Genomic DNA, 26203 nt, shown 5'->3' with positions numbered 1-26203 from the left:
CTGCATTATTTCCCATTATTTATTTCAGACCCCAAAAACACCCTTTTGTGCCAGAGATCCACACACCTTTCAAAGTGCCCAGTCAGGGGGGCCTAATAAGTGTTCTAGGCTTGGCTACAGGATGTAATTAATCACATTTTTCCCTTCTGCACATGGGCATGTATTCAGAAGCATGCATAAAACAAAATTAGTTAAAGATGTGGAAAATAAGTGGATTTGGCCTTCACTGCAATGTGAAAGAAAGCCTAAACTAGCCACCTATGGAATCCTTATGACAGCTGGCTTATCATGTAATAGTCAAATTTTGATTACTGAGTATAGTCTATTTAGGTCTGCTTAATCATTATATCCACAATCTTCATGAGTGGGACTAAACTCAGAAATAATTTTTTGCTTTATACCTTCTCCACCTCCATTTCCATTGGGATGGGTGTGTAAATGTGACTCAGACCCAGCCACCACACTGATTCAATCCCTCCCTAACAAAATAAAACACTCCCCAATGATCAATGTACAGTGTTACTGCATCTCCACGGAAAACACTTGGCGGCCTTCAAATTGAGGAAAAAATGTGCAAACACAATACAGTTTATGCACAAAAACTAGTAAGAGTGGTGTTCTCAATTTTCACTTTATAAACCTTAATTTAATATGCACTGTGCAAAACAAAATGTAAGTTATTGCTCTATTAGTACCAAACCTATCAGTAAAAATACACTATGTTGTTCTACAAATTCAAAATCTTCAAGGGACTGAAAGCTGTCCATGTAGTAAAACAATCTCCTTCTATGTAGAATGCAGGTTTAGGTGACTGTGAAGGGCACTTATGTTAAAAAAATGCATATGTGCATAATCAATGCCTCATTTGTTTGTACAATGCAATTCATACAGCATCCTCCATAATTTGGAGAAATTGTGGTTAGAACTGTAGAAACACAGAATCAGCAATGCATGGGTGTCCATTACTCCAGAAACAAAACTCTCCAATTTATACAATGGTGGTTCAGTCATTAGACCTCAAGAAAGGACCACAAATGTCCAGGTCCCGACTTCTCAACCCCACATCAACCAGAACAGACTCTAATGGCAATAAAATACTTTGTTGTCAAAGTCTTTCCACTCTTTTCCACGGAAATGTAAACAGTGCCTACTGGACCAGTTCTGCCATGTGTCCAATCCCATCCAGCAGGTCAAGGATCAGTGAACGCCTCCATTATATGACTTGCCATGCATTTGGAAAACGGTCTCCACTGGCTGAGTGGAGATCGGCTGCTTGTAGAGGGGATTGGAGGCCTGGGAACAAGACAGGAAAGGACAGAAGAAAGGAGTCAGAGAGGAAACTAGGTCACATGGATTCATTGAAATGTACATGGTCGTGGGGAAGATCATCCAGAGGCTGTGGACCAGAGCCTGTGAATGCCCACTATGACGCGCCATTCTCCCACATGAATGGAGAAGTCCAGGGAGCCGTATGGTTTCAATAAGCATAGTGCTTTCACTCATTTCAGAATTTAAGGCTGGAGCTTAAAACTGTTTACAGTTAAGGGCCTAACAAACAGTATGCCTCTTTGGCTGCTTCATACAATAGAGCACAACTGGAATGTTGGGAATGACATGAAAAAGTTAAAAACACACACATGCACGCACGCACGCACGCTGACAATAAATGGACAAAATTTTATTATTATACAACAGAAAAGTGATTCAAGACCTACAATAAAATCTATGACATCCATTTACATAGGAAAGCACAACAAGCTATCCTCTGGAAACTCCACAGTCACTGGATCTGGCACAACTTTAGCTCCCAGAGGATGAACTTAACCACTCAATGAAAACGCAATGCTCACCAGTAAAAAAAAAAGGACTTCCAGAAATACCAATTAAATCTCAGAATGTCAGAACAGCAAGAAATAAATTCTAAAATACCATGAAAGGATACTTTGAATATATTGTGCTGTCCTTAAATCTAAAAGTGTTTTGATGAATGTGGAAAAAAACCAAACAAAACAAATAAACTAAAACCTTTTTATGTTAACTGCTCATGACAAAAATACATTTTCATGTTTATTTGGACAAAGTTAGCATTGCTTCTAAACTTCTGTTGTAGTCTATATTTTTAAGTTTTTATTCAGGTGGTGGCAGAAGATAATAACAGTCACTGAATACAGCTAAACTATTTTAGATTATATTACTATATTTAATATATATTATTCATGAGCAGCTAATTAAGAACTCGGAAAACCAAAGAAGCGAAATATTTTGTTTATTCCAGAGTTATTATTTAGAGATTGTTCCAGAGTTCCGTTAGCCCTTCCTACAATTGCAGATGTGTCACAAACATATTTTATTTCCCTTACCATCTCGTATCGTGCCCGTGAGCGAGCGCTTTGGAAGTTGGCGAATTCACGCCGGTCATGAATGGTTATCACCAGCTTCCAGATGGCCAGCAGCATGATACCCACCAACAGAATGCTGCCAACCACTGCAAGCAGCACTGTGGCAGCATCAGGGGCAGCAGCACACTCTGAAAACACACACATACACACCCACACCAAATATACATACATTTAGTGCACACACAAAGGGTCGCACAAAATGGACACCTTCATTTGAAAATAGTCATAGCTTGACTGATATTTTTATAAACAGTCCTACATACATACATCTCCAGATTGAACCCAAACTATTTAAAATCTTATCATCTGTCCTTTTTCTACCCTCTTGGAACCTTGACAGCAGAGGGAGTGTGGTGTTTGCAGGGGTTCGTCAGAGGCTGACACCTGTGCACACTGACCTGGCTCCTTGAGTGCAGTGAGGACAGACTGGCCACTGGCATGCTCCGAGTAGGTGAACTTCATCACACAGTCATTCTCTGTCTTATACAGGCACAGCACTGTGCTTGGATCATCTGAGTCTGAGAAAGATAGAAAGGGAGTGAGAGATAGGAAGAGAGTGAGGGAGGAGATAGGAGAGAGAGAGAGTGAGTGGAGATAGTGAGGAGAGGAATGGAGTGAGAAAGAGGTAGAGACAGAGCAAAAGAGAGAAAGGGGAAGAAGAGAGAGTGAGAGATCTTTAATGAAATAGCTGGACAAAAGGGCTCAGCCACAAAGTCAAAATGAAGAGAAAACATGCAGACCCTCGATATTGAAAAAAATTGAAAACTTGCATTCCAGACTTAATAATACAAGTTGGGAAAAAACAGTTTAGATCTATTTGGACATGTCCTAAGTTATAAGGGCTGAGAAGACACCATCTCGCTTCAATTCCCACTCTTCCAGTGTTCTGAAAGTTTCTGGAATGAACATGTGGAGTCCATTAGGGAAGTCATCGGCTAAAACAGCCGCCAAGTATTGTGAAACAGCAGCTCCGTGATCTTTGGGGCACACAGAGGCCCTGAATCTTCTAGACCTTCAGTCATGCATGCAAGCCTTAGAGTGCTGCAGAAGGCTGACTTCTTAATACATTCCTGGACTGGAAAATGTCTCCAGGAATGAAGCAGTTTATGATGTTTGAGCACAAAACTGGTGGCCTAGAGAAACATCCTGGTTTGTTTACAGACTACTCAAACAATTCAAAGAGGAATTTTAAAACACGTCTGAGTGCTTTAACACCACAAATGCATTTTTAATAAATATATACCTTAATTAAAATATTCAGCATGAGCATATATTTAACGGTGCGAGGCACCTGCTAATTATGTCATAGCAAGGTAATAGCAAGCATCTGCACAGAGCTAGATGAGTGTATTCAGAGGGCTAACCTCTGTAATTAAGTGATGGTTTTCACAGGCTCGGGGCGTTATAACTGGCTGACATAATAACATAAGCAGAGCCAACAAGGTCACTCCTGACCGTGTGTTTCTCAGTGAGGCACTGCCGATACTTAAGCGCTTAACGCTTGTTCGCTACGCTTCGAATGACTCCTTGCCATATGCCTATTTAATTGGAGATCAGTTACACCCGTCACATGATCATAACAATAACAAAAATTAAGCACCTGTCAGTATTTTCTCACAAGGAAACGGACCCTGCCTAATACTGGTATATATTTAAAGTGTGTATACCGGAGGGCTCCAAGCAGGTTCAAACTATCAGACTAGTTGTCTGATGCTACCACATTAGAAGCAGTTAACCAGTTGACTACTAATTAAACACAGAAAACCAAAAAGGGAAGAACCCAAATTACCTTTAAAAAAAAAAAGTTTGATTCATTCTTTGGCTAGACCTCAGTGAGTACTGGAGCTGAGTTACAGCTAGACTTTCTGTGTGTGTGTGTGTGTGTGTGTGTGTGTGTGTGTGTGTGTGTGTGCGCACACTGCAGCTCTGCTACTGAGAGAGGCCTGTTACGCAAGGCTCTTTCTTAAACACAGTGCCAAGGAAACAGCTTTGTCCATGTGAGCACACTTTAGGAAGCGTCGTGCCAGAGAGGTTAGAGACGATGCACTTTGTGCTCATCGGGGAGCAGTAACTCAATCACAGAACAGTTTGTGACAGTTAAAAGTAGAAACAGTCTGTTCCTTTTGTCCCAGGTAGGATCTGGTTCAGCTGAAGCACAGGCCATTAATGACATACCCATCACAATATATTAGTACAAGCAGTTGTTATCAGCCCTTTACAAGTCACATAAAAAATGGGTCAGCAAGCAAAAACTCCATCAAAGTTGCTGATGATCCGACTGTCATGCGCCTGACAACGAGGAGTCAGAACTCTGAGTGGAGAACACCACAGTCAGCAAGACAAAGGAGCAACACTTGTGCCAGGAGGCAGCCGTCTTTTCACATTCCTTCAGGATGCTAGGACTTCTACCTCCCACTTCTAATATTCTAAGAGCTGTAATTCTCTTTGCAATGCCGCTCAAACTGCCATGTTGTGTGAAACCTTTTGAACTACAAGCCTTAACTGCACTGCACTATTGAAATTTTAGGCTTTTTAATCCTGTTCATCATCTATGGTGGTCCACTACTGTACCATTATTGTAATGATTTAACTGACTTTTGTTTTGGTATTTATGCTAGTGTGCTGCAGTATCTCAAGGTGAGTCTGGATTTTTCCAGTACACCCACATGCAGCTCAGACATTTATTTATCAGGAATATCCATTTTTCCTCACTCCCATTTAGGTGCAGTTGTAAAACAACAGTAGTCCAACCTCAGGTGAGCTAACTAGGCCTGGGCTCAGTGACATCACAAAAAAGGCCCATGTGGGGACAGCAGTAATTCAACCGATGAGATTGTATTTTTCAGCGCAATGATTTGAGGCTCAAGAAAGGAATGGATGAGCTTCCTCAGAGCAGTGTTCACACCATAATACTACACATGAAATCAAACTAACAGGCCTACTCCAAGTCACCATTCACCATGTTCCTGTGCATTTACTTACTCAGTGATTCTTTGATGATGATCTCATCCTTACACATGCGCTGACAGGTGTCATTGTCTGTGAATTTCCCCGTGTTGAAGAGGTGACACTCAATGCACTCCCTGCAGAGAGACCTGAGGTTCACTGTCCGCCCACTCACCCACATTCCCCACACAATTAGCATGACTGGCACTGAGGTTAAAGTGAGTTCATAGACGTGGGCGAGTCTGCTCAAAGAGCTCAGTCTCTGAAGACTGACAAGGGCCATACGCCTCCAGAGACGGGCACAGAGGGAGCATCAAATGCCGATAAAGATAAATCTCATAACTGGATGAAAAAGCCAAACCCAGGCGTCATGGGGACCAGTGAATAAGCAATGAGAGGGTCAGGATCATGACCTTTTTAAGAACTCTAAGGGGCAGGGGTCATACAAGGAATGAGAACCTTGTTCATATCACTTTCACATGCCATGCATTAGTAATGGACAGACGAAAGAACTCATCACTGTGATAGACATCACTAAGAGACAACAATAACAAGGCTGAGGAAATTTGGTGCACACGGGTCACTACTGAGCTACCGAAAGAGCCAAACCGAAACTATAGGCCGATCCACGAGCCTGATCACTTGTTGAATAACATGAATAATCTTGGAGCTGAGTCACGGTCCCTAGGACAGTTCTGTGTCATACCTCTTTGTTGCACAGGCGTCAGGGCAGGTGGGGCACTTTTCACATGTGTCCCCAAATGCCCCTGGCTCAGTGCACTGGCAGCGGCCACACACACAGCTGCCCCGCCCGCTGCACATCCTCCCATCCTCGGACACACAGGCGGCTGTCTCTGTGGAGCAGTCGCAGTTATCTCCAATGTAGCCAGCATGACATTTACACTCCCCACAATGGCAATCACCATGACCTAGAGAAAGGGAGAGAACACACCCACACCCACAGACACACACACACACACGAACACACATCCGCATGAGCGTGCAAACACACACACACACACACACAAAACAATAACTAAAATGAACTAACTAAAACTTCATTTATATTCCCTGAAAACAAAGGGTACTTGTCAAACAACCAGTGCAAAACAGACCCAGGTTAAAAAACAGATCACTAAAACGATACCTCTCACGGCAAGCAAATTCACACACAAGACATTTACAAACATTGAGGTCACCGCATTTGCAGGTGAAAAGCTCTCTTGCATTTACCAATTTGAATATCACCATGAATGCCCTTGAGCTATATTTCTTAATCTAAAAATAAGTAAATAAATAAATAAATAAATAAAAAAATAAAAGTAGAGTTGTCCCAGGAGAAACCACTGCCCACATTCCAGACCAGTGCGAAACAACTGGATCGACTACATGCAGATTTTCGGCTTTCACGTCTTTATCCAAACTCCTGTGTCCACTGGAGAAGAATGAAATCAACTGAGATTATAGCACTGATGATCACTGTTCAAACCCCGATTAGGCCTGGGGCTTCAGCAAAGAGCAGAAACAAAACAAGCTTTCATAGCACAGTAGACAGCTCTTCTAAACAGGATCTGTGCTATGTTCAACACACATTTTCCTAGTTTCTTAAACAATAACATTCTCACGTCGGGCAGCTCAGTACAGCCGCAGTGTAACATGAAGTGGCAGTCAGGACAAACACCCCGAGTGTAGAATTCTTCAGCTTCTCTATGTGCCGGCAATTAATAAGGACAAGTGACTGTCAGTTGGAGACCAGAAAGCAATTAAAAAAAAACAACTTACAATTACAGCCTCCAATTATAGTATAATCTAGATTTTGTAAACTGACATAATGGAAGTATACAATGTTTATGCAACAGGATTTGAAACTATCAGGGCTTGTTCATAAAAGCAAATGGAGGATTAATGCTTGTGAAGACAGAACAACAGAGAGAAAGCTCACTCTTGTGCACACCTTTACTGAACCAGGCCAGATTACATCTGACAGCAGAGCAGTGCTCATATACTCTGAGTGGGTATAAAGTCCGAGAAACTCCACTATTGGTTTACAGAGGACCTTTTAGAGCGTAAAACTTAAATCCAAGTTAAACATCTGAATCCCTTCATTAAAGAACCTAATATTATACATGTTTAATCTAAAAAAAAAAAAAAAAAAAAAAAAAAAAAAAAAAAAGCTAAAATAAATAAATAAATGAATGAATAAATAAATAAATAAAGTCAAGACTTTATTTGACTGAATTTTGTTTGGCATCAAAATATAGAATTCCTGAGGAAAAGTACAGAAAGCATTGTGAAACTGCTGGCATGAAATCGATTTTTGGGTTGTTGTAAGGCTCCACACCCCACAATGGTCACAATCATTTTTCCTGTGACACCGGACCGCAAAGGGAGAGTCTCATATGAACGCAGAGGTGAGTCACTCTGTGAAGGTGCCATTTATTCAGGGCATGGCAGGTCAGAAAAAATACTTCCCACAATTCTGTCTGCATGTTCAACTCCTTAAAGATCTAGTTTAAGAAAGCAAGTTCAGGCATGCATTCTCAACACACCCGTTTCCTTATTCCCCATCAAAAATGACAGAGGGAGAAAAAGTAAGTAAGTGAGTGAATGAGTGTGTGTGTATGTGTTTGTGTGTGGTGTTGCGAATGAAATTGAGTTTGGGTACAAAAACAATGATGAAATTCAGTGCTAACATAGCAGGAATCTTTTAACATGTTTGAGATCAGTATGTTCATTTCACAGTGTACCATGGTTTATTCCAAATGTCAGGCCTTTTATGTGCAGGGAAAATGCACAATACATTACTCTCACATTACTATGAGGATAAAATGTTAGTTTGAATATAAGATGAGAGTAACACCACAGATCTTGGGCAGGGAAAGACACTCCTCCTTGCATTTTGTACACCGGCTGAATTAGGTCACCAAGTTATTGTGCATCATGCCAAAAAGCCTTTGGGAAAGAGACTTTCCCGGTTCCACCCCAGACACAGTCAGACCCACTAAGCTCACCCACAGGGTAGTCAAAGCCACAGACAAGACTAAGCTCACCCACAGACAGAGTCAGACCCAATAAGGTCACCCACAGGACAGTCAAAGCCCCAGCAGCGTGGAGCGATGGAAATTACAGCAGACCTCAGCTATTAGCTTGGTTGCAGGGTGTTTTGTTTCACAGAGGAGATGATTTCTGACTGTTGGCATTTAAAGATACACCCCCAATAAAAACAAACAAACAAACCCACAAATGAAAAACAAAAACAAAAAAAACACACCACCAAACAAACAACCCCAGGTATTTTATGCATCCGAAATGGCAAAATAATACCCTTTGGTACAGAGCAATTTTTTCCACAATGTACTAAGTTAAAAAAACAATTAAATACAAGTAAATACCAGCAATCCCTTCCTGTAAAAGGCTTAACAGTGAATCATGCAAATGTAACATCAACTGTGTGTTAGCTGCTCAGCTGTTAAAAATAGTACTCTAAATCTAACACTGGAAAGATAAACACAGCTTCTGAGAAATGTACTTTCATAAAATAAATGCAAATTAATTTTTTTTTAATCTGAAATCTGGAATGAGCACATTCTCAGATGTTTCCTGCATGAACCTATAGTGTATATACTCGTTCTGCCTTATACACCCATCCACATCCTCGTTGCTTACATTCCACAAGAGCTACTCGCGCTACATAGTTTTCTCTCCCAAGAAAAGTCAAAACATGGTGGCTTTTAAAATTCGGACACTGGTCTTCAGCATTCCACTTGAAAAGATTTCATACATGTGACTAATGAATCATACATACATGTATATCTGTATTCAAACTTTTCTGATGACACTGTCAGACATGTAGACTGCAGACTGCAGATTGCAGACTAGCAACGGACAAAGAGACACATGACATTGTGGCTTTTCCTGTGGCCATCATGACAGACAATTCTGCAAAATCAGCCATTACAAATGCGGTAGTACATCTTTCCATTGCCACAGCAGACTAATGACAAGAAATGAAAGTTGCCACCACAGCTTGAAGGGGATTTTGTGAAAAGAATCAAATTTCTTCCTGTTTGTCCACAGACTACTATTTAACTAGTCATACATGTCCTTGGCACATGGGCAAAATGAAGGCAAGTTTCAATTAGACCTGAAAAAAAAAGACACCAAACATGGACCCTAATTCCAATAAATAAATAAATAAAGTTTTGCAGGTTAGGTGCCTTTGCCACTAGATTTTTTCCTCCCTAAAAGTCTTCACTGTAGCAATCACTATAACATGACTAGAATATTTTGTTTATATGCAATGTTTATTACTGGCAATTATAATCATTGACAAAAATGTTGAAAATAGTTTCAAGTAAATTTAAGTCCAAGTTAATTTGCAATGAACGGCAAGCACGCAAATGCTAACCACAGCAACCACTGGTGACCCCACTTCAAACGCAGAAGTAGCAGGGGGATAGAGGTCTGTCAAAAAAAAATGTCGTCAGTACTAGAGCAGTGCTCTTCTGTGTAGGGCACTCAGGAAGGGGAAGAATACAGAAAACTTCATTTAGACTTAATACATGAAGCCTAGTTAAATATGATTGTGGCCTGATTCATGTAGGATCAACAATCAAGATTAGGACAAATATTGCACATCAGGTCATACCATTCTTATATCCTTTCTGGAGCATTCTCTCACAGCCTTACAGGTGTATAATTATTGGGGAGAAATGGATTATAAACCTTGCATGACAAAAAAGGTGATCGTCTCTAACTGCAAACCCTCAAGATGTAAACGATTCTAATAATGTGGGTAGTAAGCATGTGTGAACACACTTTTGAGAACTACTTAAAGGATTACACAAACAGTATGAACATGGATTGTATTAATTAGGGCTGGAAACCTGACCCTAACCGTTGTTTCTAACAAGGTGATCTCAAATTTTTGTCTGTCACAGAAAGGGCACCTGGGTCAAGACGAATAACGTTTGTCACATTACCTCCATGTCATGCTTCAGCACAGCATGTCATTGCTTTTGCTGTTAAGTGCAACCAGTTTCTTTGATTTTATAGTGAGAACACTCTCTGCATGGTTTACTGTGAATGATGAAATCTTGGGGAGTGAATACACAACCTCTAACACTCTACATTGACAGTTCTACACTGAATAAAGAGTTTGAGACAAAATCATTTTGGCATGAGTCACATCATTGATATTGTCATCCAGTCAAAATTATCCAAAAGACTCTCTCATGCTTTCTCTACAGGCAATGTACAGCCATCATGAGGACTCCTTTGTACTACGTTCCAGTGGTCCCCCAAAAACAGTATGCAATCACTGTGAACACTAGTTTTGTTTCTCTAACCAGCATGGATGTCAAGAAACAGTGTTTCACATGCTTCATAGAGCTAAAATCAGCTAACAAGAACTAAAACAGCTCTTTTTGCACCCACCCAAAAAAAAAACCCCAAACAAACAAAAAAGGAGGAAATGTGAGTAAAAGATGAGTCTTTTGATGATAAAAAAAATCTTTAAGGTTAAGTTACAGGTACCACAACTTTGCTTTAAAAAACATATATAGAAAAATTAAAAAAGCTCTATGATCAAAAATGATCATTTTTACCAAGCAAAACGCATGCAGGTGTCAGGGATTGGTAAACAGGTTATACAAATGTATGTGTTACAATGTATTTTCACTAAACCAGAGGCATAGACAGAGTACGGGTAAGTCGGAATAGCATGAGAAGGACAAGAGACATTACACATTCCTAAGAATGCAGCCCTGAGCTATAATTATGACTTCGTATAGTGCCAACTAAGACTTAAATAACTACAGACACTGTACTGGCTACAGTGTTGTTAACTGTTTCCTGTTTCCCCATAAAATGCTGGGGAACTGTCCTAGATGTCCACGTAAACTCTTCACTATTTGTTCTTCTCTCCTTTATCCTCCCCCTCATCTCTTACTCCTGAGGATTTCACCACCTTCTTTGAGGAGAAGGTTGCAGCAATCCGCCAGTCTTTCCTCTGTTCCCACTCCGCCAACCAATGTGCATTCCCCAACACCCAACTCTCTGACTTATTTTTCTCCTCTCTCCTCAGATGAAATTCTTCAACTCCTGACTTCCAGCAATCTGACTACATGTCCATTGGATCCAATTCCTTCCACTCTGTTCCAGACAATCACAAGTGATCTGCTTCCTTTCATCTTTGTCATCAACAACAACTCCTTATCTTCTGGATACATACCAACTGCATTCAAAACCACCAGGGTGGTATCAATCCTCAAGAAAGCCACACTTGACGGCTCCAATGTTACCAACTACAGACCTGTATCACTTCTCAAAAGACCTTGAACGAGCAGATTTTAATCAATTGTCTCTCTTCCTCACCCAGAACCAGCTGCTTGATCCCAATCAGTCTGGCTATAAACCGGCACATTCTAACCCGGTCTTGCAGATTTCTACTTTGTAACATACGAAGGATTCGGCCCTTTGAAGGAAGCTACCCAGGTGCTTGTGCAGTCTCTTGTGCTCTCAAAACTAGACTACTGCAACTCGCTACTTGCTGATCTTCCTTTAAGAGCCATCAGACCTCTACAACTTGTCCAGAATACAGCAGCATGACTGGTCTTCAATGTTCTGAAGTTCACACATTACTTCACTGCTGCGTTCCCTTCATTGGCTCCCAATAGCTGCACGCATCAGATTTAAAACCTTGATGCTTGCCTACAAAGCCAAAAATGGACCAGCCCCTTCATACGAGGTCAATGGTCAAAGCCCGATCCGTACCTCGAGTACTTCGAGCCTCAAGTATGGCTCGGCTTGAAACACCTTGCTTCAGGTCTCATGGACGACAAGCATTGAGACCATTTTCTGTCCTGGCTCCAAGATGGTGGAATGTGTACTGCTGTGTTTTGATTTTGAAGCCGCTACAGCTGCTCTTCCACGTTCTTGCCTCTTACTTAAAATGTGATTCAGATCATAGCTAGGAATACAAACACACACTCAAACTTATACACAGACATAGTATAAATAAACAAATGATACAAATATTAAAATTGCTATTCAAAATGTTCAAGGCTTACACCCTCATAAAGCTTTAATTCTGTCGTGCTTCTTCACAACGAGTACGATCCTCTCAGAGCTCAGTGAAAAGGAGCAGGGTGCCGTCTACGGTTTCCTCAGTAGCATGCTAATACAGAGCCTGGGGCATACAGAAGGTCTCCCTCTGTCTAAGCAGGGTTTAAACAGCTGGACTTCTTATTTTTCTACTACAAAATAGGTTGCCTTTGGGTTATAAAGTCCCATGTAGAGGATTGGTGTCCAGAGAAATATCATAAAAGTACCTGAAAAAGTACTGCACTGTAATTTGTTTTTTCTCAAAAAAAGTTTTTTCCCCTGATTCTTCAGATTTAAATGTTAAAATTATTATTATTTTTTTTAAATGCCAGCAAGAATGCAGACTGCATACCCATAAGGTTACTGCCATCAAGTCTAGCATGATTCTTTGGTATGTGCCCAGGAAGGACTAGAGAGAAAACTCTACAGCCATGCAAGTAAAAATGCTCTCAGATTGGCTAGGAAATAAGATGAAGTGCTGGCCTCATCTTTGTCTCAAATTTGACCAAATATTTTAGTATGCTTTTGTGGAGAGCCAAAAACACAGCACATTACATGCAAACATCCATGATTTGGAATGGCTATACATGGAGACTAGAAAACTAGGTTAGGACACAAGGTACCATGTCAAACTGTCACTGCACTAGCACAACACATCAGGCCTATACATGCTACGCAAAGCAGCTCATCCTTCACGTGCTATTTATGATTTGTGCATTTTAACTTCCATTATGAACAGTCACGCATGTGTTTAAGGTCTCATATACGGTGTCTCACTCCACCTTAAACACCGAAGTTCATTTGCACGGCAGCCGAGGAAAGCAAGGCTCTGGTCTACAGCACTGGTGGGGTACTGGAGTAGACCATAAGCAGTGGACTGCCAGGTGCTGAGGTCATGCCCAGGCTGGGGTGGGAGAGGATGGGGAGGCAAATAAAAGTACTCAGAGGTGCAACAATGTAGTGCACATGGTCACCACCACCAGATGGATATTCTATTTTGGTCTTTGTGCATTACTAACAGGTCGAGTATTATTCTGCAAATAAAACACAGATGTGGCAATGTGCTACAAAGTCAGAGTTTTACAAAAAAAAAGGCATTAGTTTGAGATTACTTGCACACAAACATGCCTATACAAGCAGACAAGAAGAGTTCATATAAGCTACAAGTTCATTACCCCAAACACTTAAGATAAAAGCCTTATACTACCATGTAATTCCTGCCTGCTTCTGCACAAATTTAATGGAAAACCACTTAAGCACATAGTGTCAGATTAAGAATAGGCTTTTATGCCAGTCTGATCCTGTTTGTAGCGTCCAAGTCAAAGACAGAGACAGACAACTCATCCTGCAGCGTCAGCCTGTCTGCCCCGCCCCTCCAGCCTCTCTTACTACCCCCTTTAAGGGGACGCTGAACAGCAGACGGCCTGAAGCGTCTGCTGCTCCGGCCTCACAGACTACTGGCGTACAGCAAGGCCGAGCTCCTGTCTCCTGCAGTGAAAGTCACAGCACAGGCAGAGGAGCAGGAAGTCTTGGACATAGGGAGATTTACAAATAAGCACAGACGCGCCAAGAGACCACAGCCAAAACAGAATGATATTTGTTACTCAAATGGAATATTCTGTACTCTCACCAGTTGATAAGAGATGGTGAATAAAGTAATGTGGAGGCCTGCATAAAAACCTCCTTCTGATGTCAGTAAGCAGGCTGAATAAAGATATTTAATCACTTTTTTTTTTACTCAAACCCACAAATTCTCTCATTAATCAGAGAGACTGTGCAATATTTACTTAAATATTAAATGTAAACTAACCTTGGCACAGAGTTGAGAAATACTACTCTTCATAATAACACAACAGCTTGTTTAAAAAAAAATAGCTTGTTACTGTAAATCTTTGTTTTACAGACTAAGCAGGAGTCAGTCTCTCTGCAAACTGCTTTGATTCTGGCCCAGTGGCAGGTTTAACTAAAAATGCCATAGCAACATACCATTTAGTGCTAATATAATATAATGCTGAGATGATAAACCCACCAATGGTCAACCACAAGAAAAAATTGGCTGCATTTTTGCACAAATAAAACCCAAATTTCTGTAGCTAAGCAGCAATTTAAAAACTAGAAGTAACTATTAGAGTGGGAAAGCTGCATAAACGAACAAACCCTGTCCGTTATTGTTCCTCTACAATCCTGCATCATTTTGCGAGTGTTCTACATTAGGAAATTTTATCCTAACCTTTTTCCTCCCTCAGACACCATTAAACTGGTCCCACTTAAGCAAAACCAAAACAGGCCCAAAAGCACACTTGCTGTAACAGATCTGCTGGCCCGAGTGCCGGTGGGCGTGGAGCAGGACGCACAGACTCCCTCGATGAGATGACATTTATTAACAAAAGACACAAACAAGAACGGTGGCACTCATATACAACATGAATGAAAGACATGACTCGTACACGTAACAGAACACAGACTCTAATAACATTGAACGAAGATTACATACACGTTTTACATTCAACAACAGACTAACGATGACCAACACAGTACACACACCATCAGAGATTTAAATAGACAAAAGACAAGACATTAAACCCCGTAGAGGTGCGTGCACTTACAAAGGGCGTGGTCCTGTGACACTTGCAAGGCTTTTAACAAGAGAGAAACAAGAATGTTCCCATTGACAGCAACTAGTTCAAAATTGTTATCAAGTGGCTTACAGCAACCTGTCCTAATTAACTCCGAATGGCAAAGAGGTGGGAAAGATTAGAACTCTCAAGATTAGAGTAATTATGGCATCACTGCTAATGAAACCCAGAGTTTTGCCATGGGTGAGGTGGCAGGAAAGCAGCTGCCCATATGCGACTCTTGTGTTCAATTATTGCTCTCCAGTCATCAGCATTCATATGTGCCTGCTGTCAGCCCGCTCTCAAACAAATGACCACTTTGTGCCGACCAGGCAGTTCCTGCTGACTGAAGGAAAACACAGATCTTTTTTGGTTATAGAGCAGTGATTGTGTATGGGGGATAAACAGAACGCATCTCATTACAAAGCTCTCACTGTGTCATGGTGGGATGAGAGCTTTGGAGTGGGATGGGCAATGGGCTTGAGTTTGGCATTTCAAGACGCCAAACTCTTGCAGTGGTTGCACCAGCTGCCATTCACTAGGGCTCAGATGGGCCCAAACACATGCTCTCCATCAACAAAACAGGATCTAGGACTTAAAGTAGGGCATCTTTAATACAGTCATATTGAGCCAACATTTCAACTTTATCGTCAGAAGGTAACAAGATTGGTTCAGCCACTTCAATTGGTTAAGCATTACCCAGCACACACACATCAGATTGTTGTAACTGAGTATTCCAAGACAGAGCAGATCAGGTGAGAAAGACACACCTTAAATTCAATGTTCATTCTCCTCTTTGTATTAACACAAGCGGAATACGAAAGCAACACTAAGCCCGATACTAAGAGTTACTACTAAACACTATCAGTATTAATAAAACATGGACTGATGCTGTACAAAACAAGAAAATCAGAAAGCATGCATCTCAGTCTGTCTCAGCCCAGACATTCTAGGCCTGCCATACACCGCTCACCTGAACACAGGATCCCTTTGTGGCGGGCACAGGAGAAATCATCGCACTCACAGAAGGTGCCGTAGATTTTGCCAAACTCCGACTCGAAGCACCAGCACTGGTTGCAAGTGCACTCGCCCCGCCCGCTGCATACCTGCTTGCCGTCTGCCTCACGGCAGGCAGCCAGGTTAGCTGTGCCCACCTCACCCTCCCCACACTCACAGTGGGCACCACGGTAACCTGGCTCGCAGCGGCATGTGCCACAGGCGTATATGCCGACAGAGCTGCAGCGGCTGCTGTTGGCCTGTGTGAGGCGTGTGCAGCCACAGCTGCACCGGTAGTCCACGACCACCTCCAGACGATCCTTGAAACCCACCGGCTTGATGGTGAAGCTCTTCTGGGTTCCCTGAGGAGGACAGTTTTGAGCATCAATGCTCACGTTGAAGGAGACCTGAAGGAGACAGCAAGAGTTGGCTTCAAGTCGGTGTCAGTTTCAAGATACTTTATTAATGTTGGGTTCAGTAAGAATAACTAAAAAAAGTAAGTAGGTATGTTATCATGTAAATCGATCAAATGTACTTATTAGTTAACCATGCTGATCATAAGGCATAAGCTAAAACCAGATGAACCCCCCAGTAAAGGAAAATGTAATAATTCATTTAAAAAATATGTAGCCTTAAATTTAGGAATTTGTTACTGGCTGAATGTCAACTCTGTGTGACACAAGCAGTACTTGTATGCATGGCCTTATCTCACCTCTCTCAGAGTGATCAAGAACAGCTCTCTGACAGATGCAAAACATGGCCAAAATATAAAGACCACTCATAATTAAAGCAGACGTTGAGGGGACATGCGAGACCTACTAGAGGACATGTCTACTCTGTGAAAGCTAGCATGGAACAGGACAGGCTCAACATGTTGACCGTTTGAGTCTTTGATGTAAGGTCTCTGCACAGTGGGATGTCCTGTGTTTACGCCGAGGCCCCGGCTAAATATTTGGCCACAGTGGCAGTATTGGTGTTGGCAGACTATACATCAGTCATCCTTCTCTTTAGCGGGGAACAAAGGCAAAAAACATCTTTTCAACCCAACCGCCACATTATCAAACTTTCCAGTCAGTGCTTGTGATCCAGTGGGAAATTATTGCTTTCATGCCATGATCTGAAAGTGGAGTGCAAGACAATTCTGAAAGGATCTGGAGCGTATGACAAGCATATGCCATACGACAGATTTGTAAGAGGAATGAAAATACTGATTCCTCTGCTGTATCCTCATTTTTAGAACTAGTCTGCAAATAACAGTTAGCTATTCTGCTGAACCTTCTGTTACAGGCTGTTGGACTATGCCCCTCCCTCACCTGCCTGGTTGTGCTACGTGGTTAATTTCACAAGAAAACATGATTACCCAAGAGAGGCCCTGAAGGAAGGAAGGATGGAAGGAGAGGACAACAGCAGTACTACCCTAACAACTTAATGAGTTGCAGAATCCGATTAGCGAGGCATGTGAATCACGTGGACATAGCATCAGCACCTGCGAGACATGGACCAGAGACAGAATGAGGACAAAGACGAGGAGAAGAAGTTGGAGAGTGGCTGGACAAAAGGAGTGGGTCGGCCAAGTTCGGTGGGTGAGTCACGTGCTGTTAGAAAAACATCTTCATATCTATGGTGATTGGCTATGGCAAGCTTGTTTTAATTGGACCAGTTCCACATGGCCTACGACTGGAGATTTAATTTGGCAGATAACAAACAAATAACTGGAGGAGCTCATTTTAAGAGTGTCAGAGGCAAGATGAAACGATGTATTAGCAGCAGTCAGCCGTAAAACCAGCTATGACAATAGAAGTGCAGTGCCATACTATCAGTTTAAAAACAAGGAGCCTTTCTGTTGATTTTGAGACCTGGTGTGATCAGACTAATTAAGAGTATAAACTGTAAATGGCTGGTGCCCCTGCTGATGGAAAAGCTCTGAACATCAGCAAAATTACCACATAATATTCATAAACAAAATAAGAATAACAAAAAAGTAAGTTATAGTAGATTTCAAACTTTAAAAGAACAGCCAAACCACTATAAAATAGATAAATAAAAAACAAAAAAGTGTTTGTGGAAAACACAAAAAGCACAAAATGAAACAAAAAGGTACCCAACAACAACCACCTGATGTATCCTAAGAGACATGTGAACTCGATATAGAATTAGTTCACTCTGCAATGTATAGGACTTTTTAGTATCCTCAGGGGGATGGGTTTGGGGTTTGAGCGGGGGGTAAATCCTGCTCTGTTAAAATGGATCCAAGCTTAGCTTTAGAATCTGAGCTAGCGCTTCTGTTACCAAGGCTCTTGGTTTTTTTTTTTCTCCCTGTTCCACAGTTCCTCTGTGTAGAAAGAACTCTGTGCTATTGTCCAAGGCCATTGAGATGCAGCATCAGACTCTCCAAGAGGTGGCCGGAGGCCTGCAAGTGACGCATGGGCTTCTGCCTATGCTGTGACTGTTTTAGTGACGGGAGATTGGCACTTGGGCACAATGTTACACATTCCCACATGAAAAAAAAAAAAGACTACAAGAGCCAAGCCAATTACATTGGCTAGGCAAAATTATGCTTTGCCTTTCACTGGGGAGATTCACACTATGGTTTCCCTAGCCAATTCGTCCCTACACTCAGGCAGCCTAAAGGTGCAGGAGAAAAGGACCCTGAGCTTTAGGGATGAATTTTTGAGGGCCAGTTCACCACATGGTGGCATGTACCAAGTGGCTTTACAATAGCTCCTCAATAAGGAATGCAAGGAAGGCTTTGCATAAGAGAAAAATCAATTTACATGTGTAGCTATCCAAGACCTTCAGGAAACAAGCAAAAAAAAAAAAAAAGCCCAACAAAAAAAAACCCCAAATTCTATAAGCCCATGCTTCGGGCAGTTAAACTCACCTATGTTTCAAACTTATATTCATTTTTAGTTTGTTTGGAAATGGTGAGATTCTTTATATTGCACCAAAATATTAAAACTAAGTTATTAAATGTATCAGGACTTCATATTAAAACACTGGCTTTCATCTTCTGCAGACTCAAGACAGTCTGCTTAGGTCATACACATCATTCGGAAAGCACACTTACACGATAACTAGTACTGGCCAAAATGACCCTCTGGGGCAAGAGCCTTTGGGCCAAAGGGACAGGATGTTCCTCTGACAGAGCTCTAGGAAAACCAAAACTCTTGTTGGCATCTACTTTTGTTTGTATGCACTCAGGTTTTGTGCAAAAGGCCAGTTTGACTCCCATAATAAACGCAAGTCTGAGGTCTTGGCCATTGCATGCACGTCAAAAAACTCTGTTTTTTTTATACATAAGAGCATAAGAGCAGGTTGAGAGCATAAGAGCACCATATTGCAATTTTTTAAAATGTATTTCTCTCTCTATTGCTCTATTTAAGTCCTTTTAAGCAATAGGAATGTCTGCACATTTAACACTGAGGGTAATTTTGGAAAAAGAATCCTTCCACTGGATCTAAACCAACATGAACTATACATGTGAGAAGATGAAAAGGTCACACAGATTCCATTTCACCATTGGCTTTCTCCACTGGCCTCTAATCCTCACTGATGATTCCTCTGGAAGGAACCCAACACAGTAATAAAACCCAAGGCTAAACTAGTCCCGAGTCCACACATTTATTGCAATGACAATAGTAATACTGACTGTGAAAGCCATGTATGAGAAGCATATCAACTCACCGTGTCTCCGATCTTTAGGTCTGCACATTTGCGGAGACCCGGAAGGGGCTGTCCGTCTTGACATATGGCAGTGAAGGCCAGGCTGAGGTCTTCAGGGTGGTCCCACACGCTCAGCTCCACTTTGGACCGGATATTCTACACACCAAAAACAACAAATAATGTTAAAATTAACAATGGCAACTATCCAGTGTTAAGAGCTTTTTACTAGGACCTCAACTAACCTCAAATAAACTAATAATAAACTAAATCAACTAAGCCTATATGTTAGTTCACTATTAGCTACTAATAAATACTCAAAAGAAAAACTAATTAAATATGGCTCTTGCGCTGAAAAAGTAAAAACTAACCTATAATGACATTGCTGCATCCAAAAATCAAAGCATGTAACCACTATTCAGATTAATCATACGGCAATTTATTTAGCCTGGTTTACAACGGGTTTCTTTCCTGCACCTCCAGATTCTTACATTATATTTTAAGACCTCTGGAAGCCTTTTGAATTCTGTATAGTGACTTGTTCTGATTTTTACCACGATTGTCAAATATGGCAGATCCCTACTCATGGTCTGAGCAAAACATACATTATGCTTAATTTTATCACTGGCTGCTAGCTCAAAGTACAGTGAAACGTAGAAACCTGAGTTTACACACTACACAAACCATAAAATGCCCTCATCTAATGCTGGTCATCTTACTAGTCTGAACACCAGTTTGAAGGATTTTTGTTCCTCTCATTCCAAGTGTTTTTCCAAATTGCTTTATAAAACTCAGTCCTTCAATACTGCCTTATCATCATTCTAATAATATATTGAGTGAGTCTGGGGACCTTGAGAATAATAAAAGGGGCAGACCTGACACATCTGGTGCATATAAAGCAGGTCAGCTGTGCTGCGCTATTTTCACTGGGGTGTTTTGAAGTAACAGCACAGTGTGACAGTCATTAAGGGACCAGTAACACCCCCACCAATCACCCCATGTTCTTTGCTCAAAGTGAGCAAACGCAGAGTGGCCCTGTGAATGATATGAGGTGTCACAAAACCATCCAAAAAAGAAAGAAAAAAAAAAAAAAAGAGAGAAAAAGAACTGCAGCAGCCAGCTTTCTCACGTGCTCATTTCACAGTGGGAGAGGTGACCTTAAATTCAAACCACAACAAACAGCCAACACCAAACCATTTATCTCAATCACAGAAAACCTGTGCTCAAAACCTGTACTTAAATAAGATGTTCAAAGATGTTAGGAAGAACTGCATGTAGTTTTCTGATTGGAGATTTACTGGAAAGGTCATTATCTTACATTGTAGGCAGTGACAATCAGCTGGATTATATTTTTGGAACTTTGATCCAGAATCTCCACTGTAGTTCCTGGGATCAGTGCAGTAAAATTCTAGGAAAAAGAAAAAGGTTGTGAATCTTAACAGTAATGGCTCATAGATGCTGTAATGGGGAGATCTGATGCATGTGCCTCCTCAGGCCATGAGCCAATTTACTTCTGATACCTTATAAAGAACATAGTGCCTTTTGGTCACTGCAAAGATCAGGAAAATGTTGCTTTCAGCCAGCTTCTCTCCAAGGAGAGCCAGTGAAGGGTAGTCCTGCAGAGACAGACACACACAAAGCCATATGTGAGAATACCAAATGCATACGCGCCTGCACTGCTTATCCTTCCGCTCTTCCTGTCCAGCAGACTGTGAAAGGAAGTCATTGCTCTTCCTATTCTCCTTCACTGTTTAAACTTCCCATCCCAGCAACTCCTTTTTCCAAATAGCTGAATGGTCTTGTTCTATACAATGGGCCACATTTAACAAAAATCTCATGATGGGAATTCTGATCTGAAATCAGTTATCCCTGTTTACATTGCTGCAGTTATGAGGAGGTAATAACCAAACAAACAGCATACTAGAAATTATAGCACAGTTAACAGTTAATGAAGAAAAATGCTTTTCTTTCTGTAGCTAAATTATTTAGTCAATTACAGAGAAAAGAAAAACACCAATTAAGTTTATGCAGAAATAAATTTATGCTAAATTTATCCTAAACACAAAAAAGAACTTGCAAGTAGGCAGTGACATTTCTTTGTGCCTATTCCTGTGCACTTTTGGTATTTAACCTCACAGACATACAATAAATGCATTATAGATGATATGGATTAGGGTTGGCCAGCTAGGCAGTAAATAAGTATCCAATAAAGTCATTTAAAACTCAGCTGGGTGCACAGTCAGCAAGTGCCATCTCCACATGTGAGGCTCAAAACTCAGGTTTCCACTGCTTATGTACAATGGGTTTATAAGGTTTGAGTGATTAACTGCAAATGTTAATTTATGTGGCTCACTTACCATCTTGGTGGAAGCACTGTACTCGTTCTTGTCGTTCAGATGGCACTGGCCATCATGGGGCTGAACAAGCCCAGCCAGTTTTCCATCCAAAGCCAGGTGGGGAACATCATCTGTGGCAAAAACCAGCAGATGATAGGCTTCTTTCCTCCAGCCAATTCTCTCCTGCAAGGAACGGTAAACGGTTTATCCCCGATAGTTTTTGGTCCTTTTTGGTCCTACCCCATGAGATCACAATCACAGTATCTTGTTTTTGCATTTACTGGAAAGGTCAAAAGAGGAATGTGTCTTTTGGAGAAAACTCTCTGCACAGAGCAGTTATGAGAAATGTTTATTTGGATGCAGATCACAGAGCAATTTAAAATTTGCCCATAAGCAAAAACATTTTTCTATGACACACAATATTAAAAGTTAACTGTATAACAAGTTCATTTCCAGCATTTTCAACAAACCTCAAGTACAAGTTAAGAGTCTCGTGGCAGATAAAAGCAAAGGAGCAAATACACTTTAATCCAACATACTCCTCAATCAAATTATGAAAGGAAGAGGAGATAAAAGACATAAATCTGGTTATTGTTCACAGTTCTGTGACCGCAGCACAGCTACACAGACTGTCCTTTCACAAGGAAGACAAATAAGGCAGCCATCAGTGTTTAGCAAAGCATTATTACAAAGAGATGCATGCAAGTCACTCCCATGCAGACATGCTAACCATGTACAAGCCACATCTCTAATGTTTTTGAGAAGCCTCAGACCAAAGACAGTGTATAAATCCTGTTGCTGTGTGGATGAGAGGACTGGTTGTTTATCTAGCGAGAAGGCTCAGAAGCTGATATTTTAGTGTTTGTTTAGTATTTTGTGTTTATTGCTTTAGTAATCCAGAAAAGACAGACATCAAAGACAAACCAAGTCAATGACCATCAGAACTGACTGCTGACCTTGCAAACAGCAGCCTGCAGAATAGCATCAAAGCCGCCCTCGGGGGCATCCCTATTGCGTGACACCATCTGTTTTTGCACCTCCTCATTAAAACGGTCAACCTTGTCAGTTAGAGAGAGGAGGTTACGGAACCCGAATGAAGGAATGCACTTTGGGAATGGCTTGTATCTGAAATGGCAGTAAAGTGAGAGAAAACATCTTATTATCAAGGATGTAGAGATTTTTTTATTGTTTGAATCTGAAGTAAAAGAGATGATAGCAATTCATTTTCTTGTTCTAACACACTATCCTATAAAGTCTTCTAAGTACAACAACTGTTTAAAAAGTTATGAATTTCCTTTTATTATTGTTATTAATCTTTTAACAAAGGTGGAACTCAACATTCACATTCATGCTCTATAACACCATTGTAATGGTAACTAGAAAAGCTACATGGGAGAGAAAAGAGGTGTTTTGTGGGTAAAAGCCTAACAGCTCCCACCCCCAATGTGTTTCTTTGGTGGTACAGACAGCAACACACAGAAGGACTTGGGACATAACCTACATGGGCACTGATGCATAGTGGAGTACACCAACATGGTTTTATCACCCCTCTAGGGCAAACACAATCTGTCAGCTCTCTTAAACCACTGAATTCTGCCTGTTTAAAAGCCCCTCCTTTTCACATAGTTTAGAAACACTATGAACATGTAAATTATAACAACATTACAAAGAGCAATTAATCATTAAGGCAGGGAGACTTCAGCAGATGTGCGCATTAGAGGGTTCTGTATTCCAGCCTCTGTATTTCAAAATTTGGCTTCTACAGAAATCGTTAGAACATTAGAGGGTTCATCACTTACCCATTGCAGGGGTTTTCCTGATACTTGGGTGCTGTGTATGAGAAGGGTGACATGTTTTTATCCACAAACGTGCCAAAGCCAAGACGGAAGTTGCTGGTTAGCTTCTTCATCTCTTCTGCCAGTTTTGTGCCCAAGTTGCGAATGGTGTCAAGGTCGTCTTTCATTGACAGTGACAGGTCCATCAGATAGTAAAGATCTACAGGGTAGTCTTCAACTGGTCGCACCTGTACTTCAAACGTGGTTGGATCGCCTGAGACATTTTTGAAAATTCACTGATCGTTTTGTTGAAGCAGCAATGTATAATGTCAACACTTTGAAAACTGTGATGACAGGTTTTTTAGATTATGCTCTAGATATGACATTTAACAAAAGCACCAACAAGCCATATTTGGACACAAAACATTATATCTAGAGTAACTGCATACCAGGCCTGAGGCTAAGTGAGATCTTCTGCGGCTGTATCTGGATGACGTCATGCTGGGTAGACCCAGAACTTTTGGAACTCAAAGGTGTGTTCTTAAGGATGGAACTGACACTCCTGGGATGTTCTATAAACTGTGCCTCACAGCCCCTGTATATCAAATTCTGGCTCAGGTCACATCGTGAGAAGAGTGTCCCTACCCTCCCAAAGTCCTGAAAAAGAACAGACATGATAGTTACCATTGTGTGAATGGAGGTAAGTGGCATATAGCAACATCAAGGCTTTATCAGTGTCTGTAACAAAAGTCAATTGAGCCAAGGCTATACAATCTTACTAGATAACTATTTTAAAATATATTATATATTTTATACACATTATAAATAAATGAATAGATACATTTATTAATTTGCATTTCATTTTCTCATCTTTGTGCCTAGATGCATTCTTCATGGCAATGGTACATAATAAATGAGTGCCTATGGAACGTGGCATGTGCTTACCTCTTCGGCGCACCAGGCACAACTCGGGTGAATAAGAAGGCATTCTTCGCACGATGTGGCACTACCGCTCATACAAACATTAAGACCTAGTTTCGCGAACAGCGTCAACACGAAAACTTAAAACTTGATGGTATGATAAACAAGAAAATCTGACAAATAGGTTTAACAAGGGTTAGAAAACCGTCTAAAACATTTACGAGAAATATATTCGATACTGGCACACTAAAGGTTAAATTTCAATTCATCTTTCAGCTTCATACGAATTTCTGCTTTAAATTACTGAATTATTTCACAGCCAATAAAACTCACCTCTTGCGGTGTGGCTGAGAATGTGAAATATGATGGACGTTACTAGAGCCGCGCGGTAGGTACAATACCACATTATGCTTAGAAAAGTTTGGGAAACACCTCGAGCTCTTAAGTTGCGACAAAATGCATTTAATCATGAATGGTATACACAGTTCTTTAGGTCGTGGGTCAGAAAACACTTCCCTCGGTCCATCCCAAGACCAACAAAGAGATAAGCACCCAGTGTACAAACTTTCACAAGTCGCTGCATTGCATTAGATCCGCCGAATAAGAATATTGATATTTTAAGCAGTTTAATCCACACTGGTTCGAAATCAAGTAACTATCACCTTCTCGGCGGGCAATTCCGTTAAAACTGCGTGAGTCACACTGCATTACAGGTAACTGGAAAATACTCATAAAATACAGTCCGAAAACCAGAAAATGTTTTGCTTGTAAACGTCGAGATCCGCTCTCAAGTTGTTTTCCCCGTGGAAGTTTGGCCACAGCATTTCCATTAACTCCGCCCACAGGAACGCGAAGCGCGAGGAGGCAGTCCGATTTAACCCTGTCGTGCATTTTTATTATATTCCATTTTGTTGCAAGTTGAACGTTGGGAGCTTGTAAACACATATGCAATACCAGTGTTAACCACTTTTAACAAAACCAATGCATAGCATAGCATTTATAGTGACTCTACATATTCTAAATGCTTGATTAGTCAAGGTTGTAGATAGTTATTAATTGCCCTGTATTTAGATTCTGCTCATGCACAACCTACACAGCCCATATCCTAAACCCATTACACTAACGGCTAGATATCGGAATATTCCTTCTAATCGGAGTCATCAGTCATGTGACCCTTATTAACATGGCAGCCGCCTGTTAAATGCTAAAGCTAAAGTCTTAACACAGAAGAGCTTTTGTTATCCATATGAGTGCTTAGAATTTATTAAGTACCGGTGACTACAGAAATCTTTCGGTCATGCCAGAGTTAATGTTAATCTGACTCCATCTTTTAGAAAGCAGAACGATAAAGGCGCGCGTCTCGAACGGCCTCTGGAAATCAGATGTACTTCACCACTATTAAAGTCACAAAGAAGCTAAACCGTTGTCTAGAGACATAATTTAAACAAAGA

At 41.0% G+C, this 26203-nt stretch overlaps 1 protein-coding gene across 1 annotated transcript; it reads right to left on the bottom strand.

Moving 5' to 3' along the window:
* Positions 1-25763, bottom strand: itgb5 (integrin, beta 5). The gene is made up of 15 exons (XM_027009591.2): positions 25086-25763; positions 24777-24862; positions 24281-24488; positions 23856-24105; positions 23013-23181; positions 22078-22239; positions 21241-21336; positions 21039-21128; positions 19745-19879; positions 16038-16467; positions 6052-6274; positions 5382-5482; positions 2798-2917; positions 2361-2527; positions 1-1293 (listed from the first exon to the last, which is right to left on the bottom strand). The coding sequence occupies exons 1-15, from the start codon at positions 25156-25158 to the stop codon at positions 1198-1200; spliced, it is 2406 nt and encodes an 801-aa protein (XP_026865392.1). The 5' UTR covers positions 25159-25763; the 3' UTR covers positions 1-1197.
* Positions 25764-26203: the final 440 nt, after the last annotated feature.

Source organism: Electrophorus electricus, chromosome 2 (assembly GCF_013358815.1).
Source record: "Electrophorus electricus isolate fEleEle1 chromosome 2, fEleEle1.pri, whole genome shotgun sequence".
Classification (NCBI taxonomy): domain Eukaryota; kingdom Metazoa; phylum Chordata; class Actinopteri; order Gymnotiformes; family Gymnotidae; genus Electrophorus; species Electrophorus electricus.
Note: the sequence above shows the minus strand (reverse complement) of the source record. Positions and strands in the feature narration are given on the sequence as shown.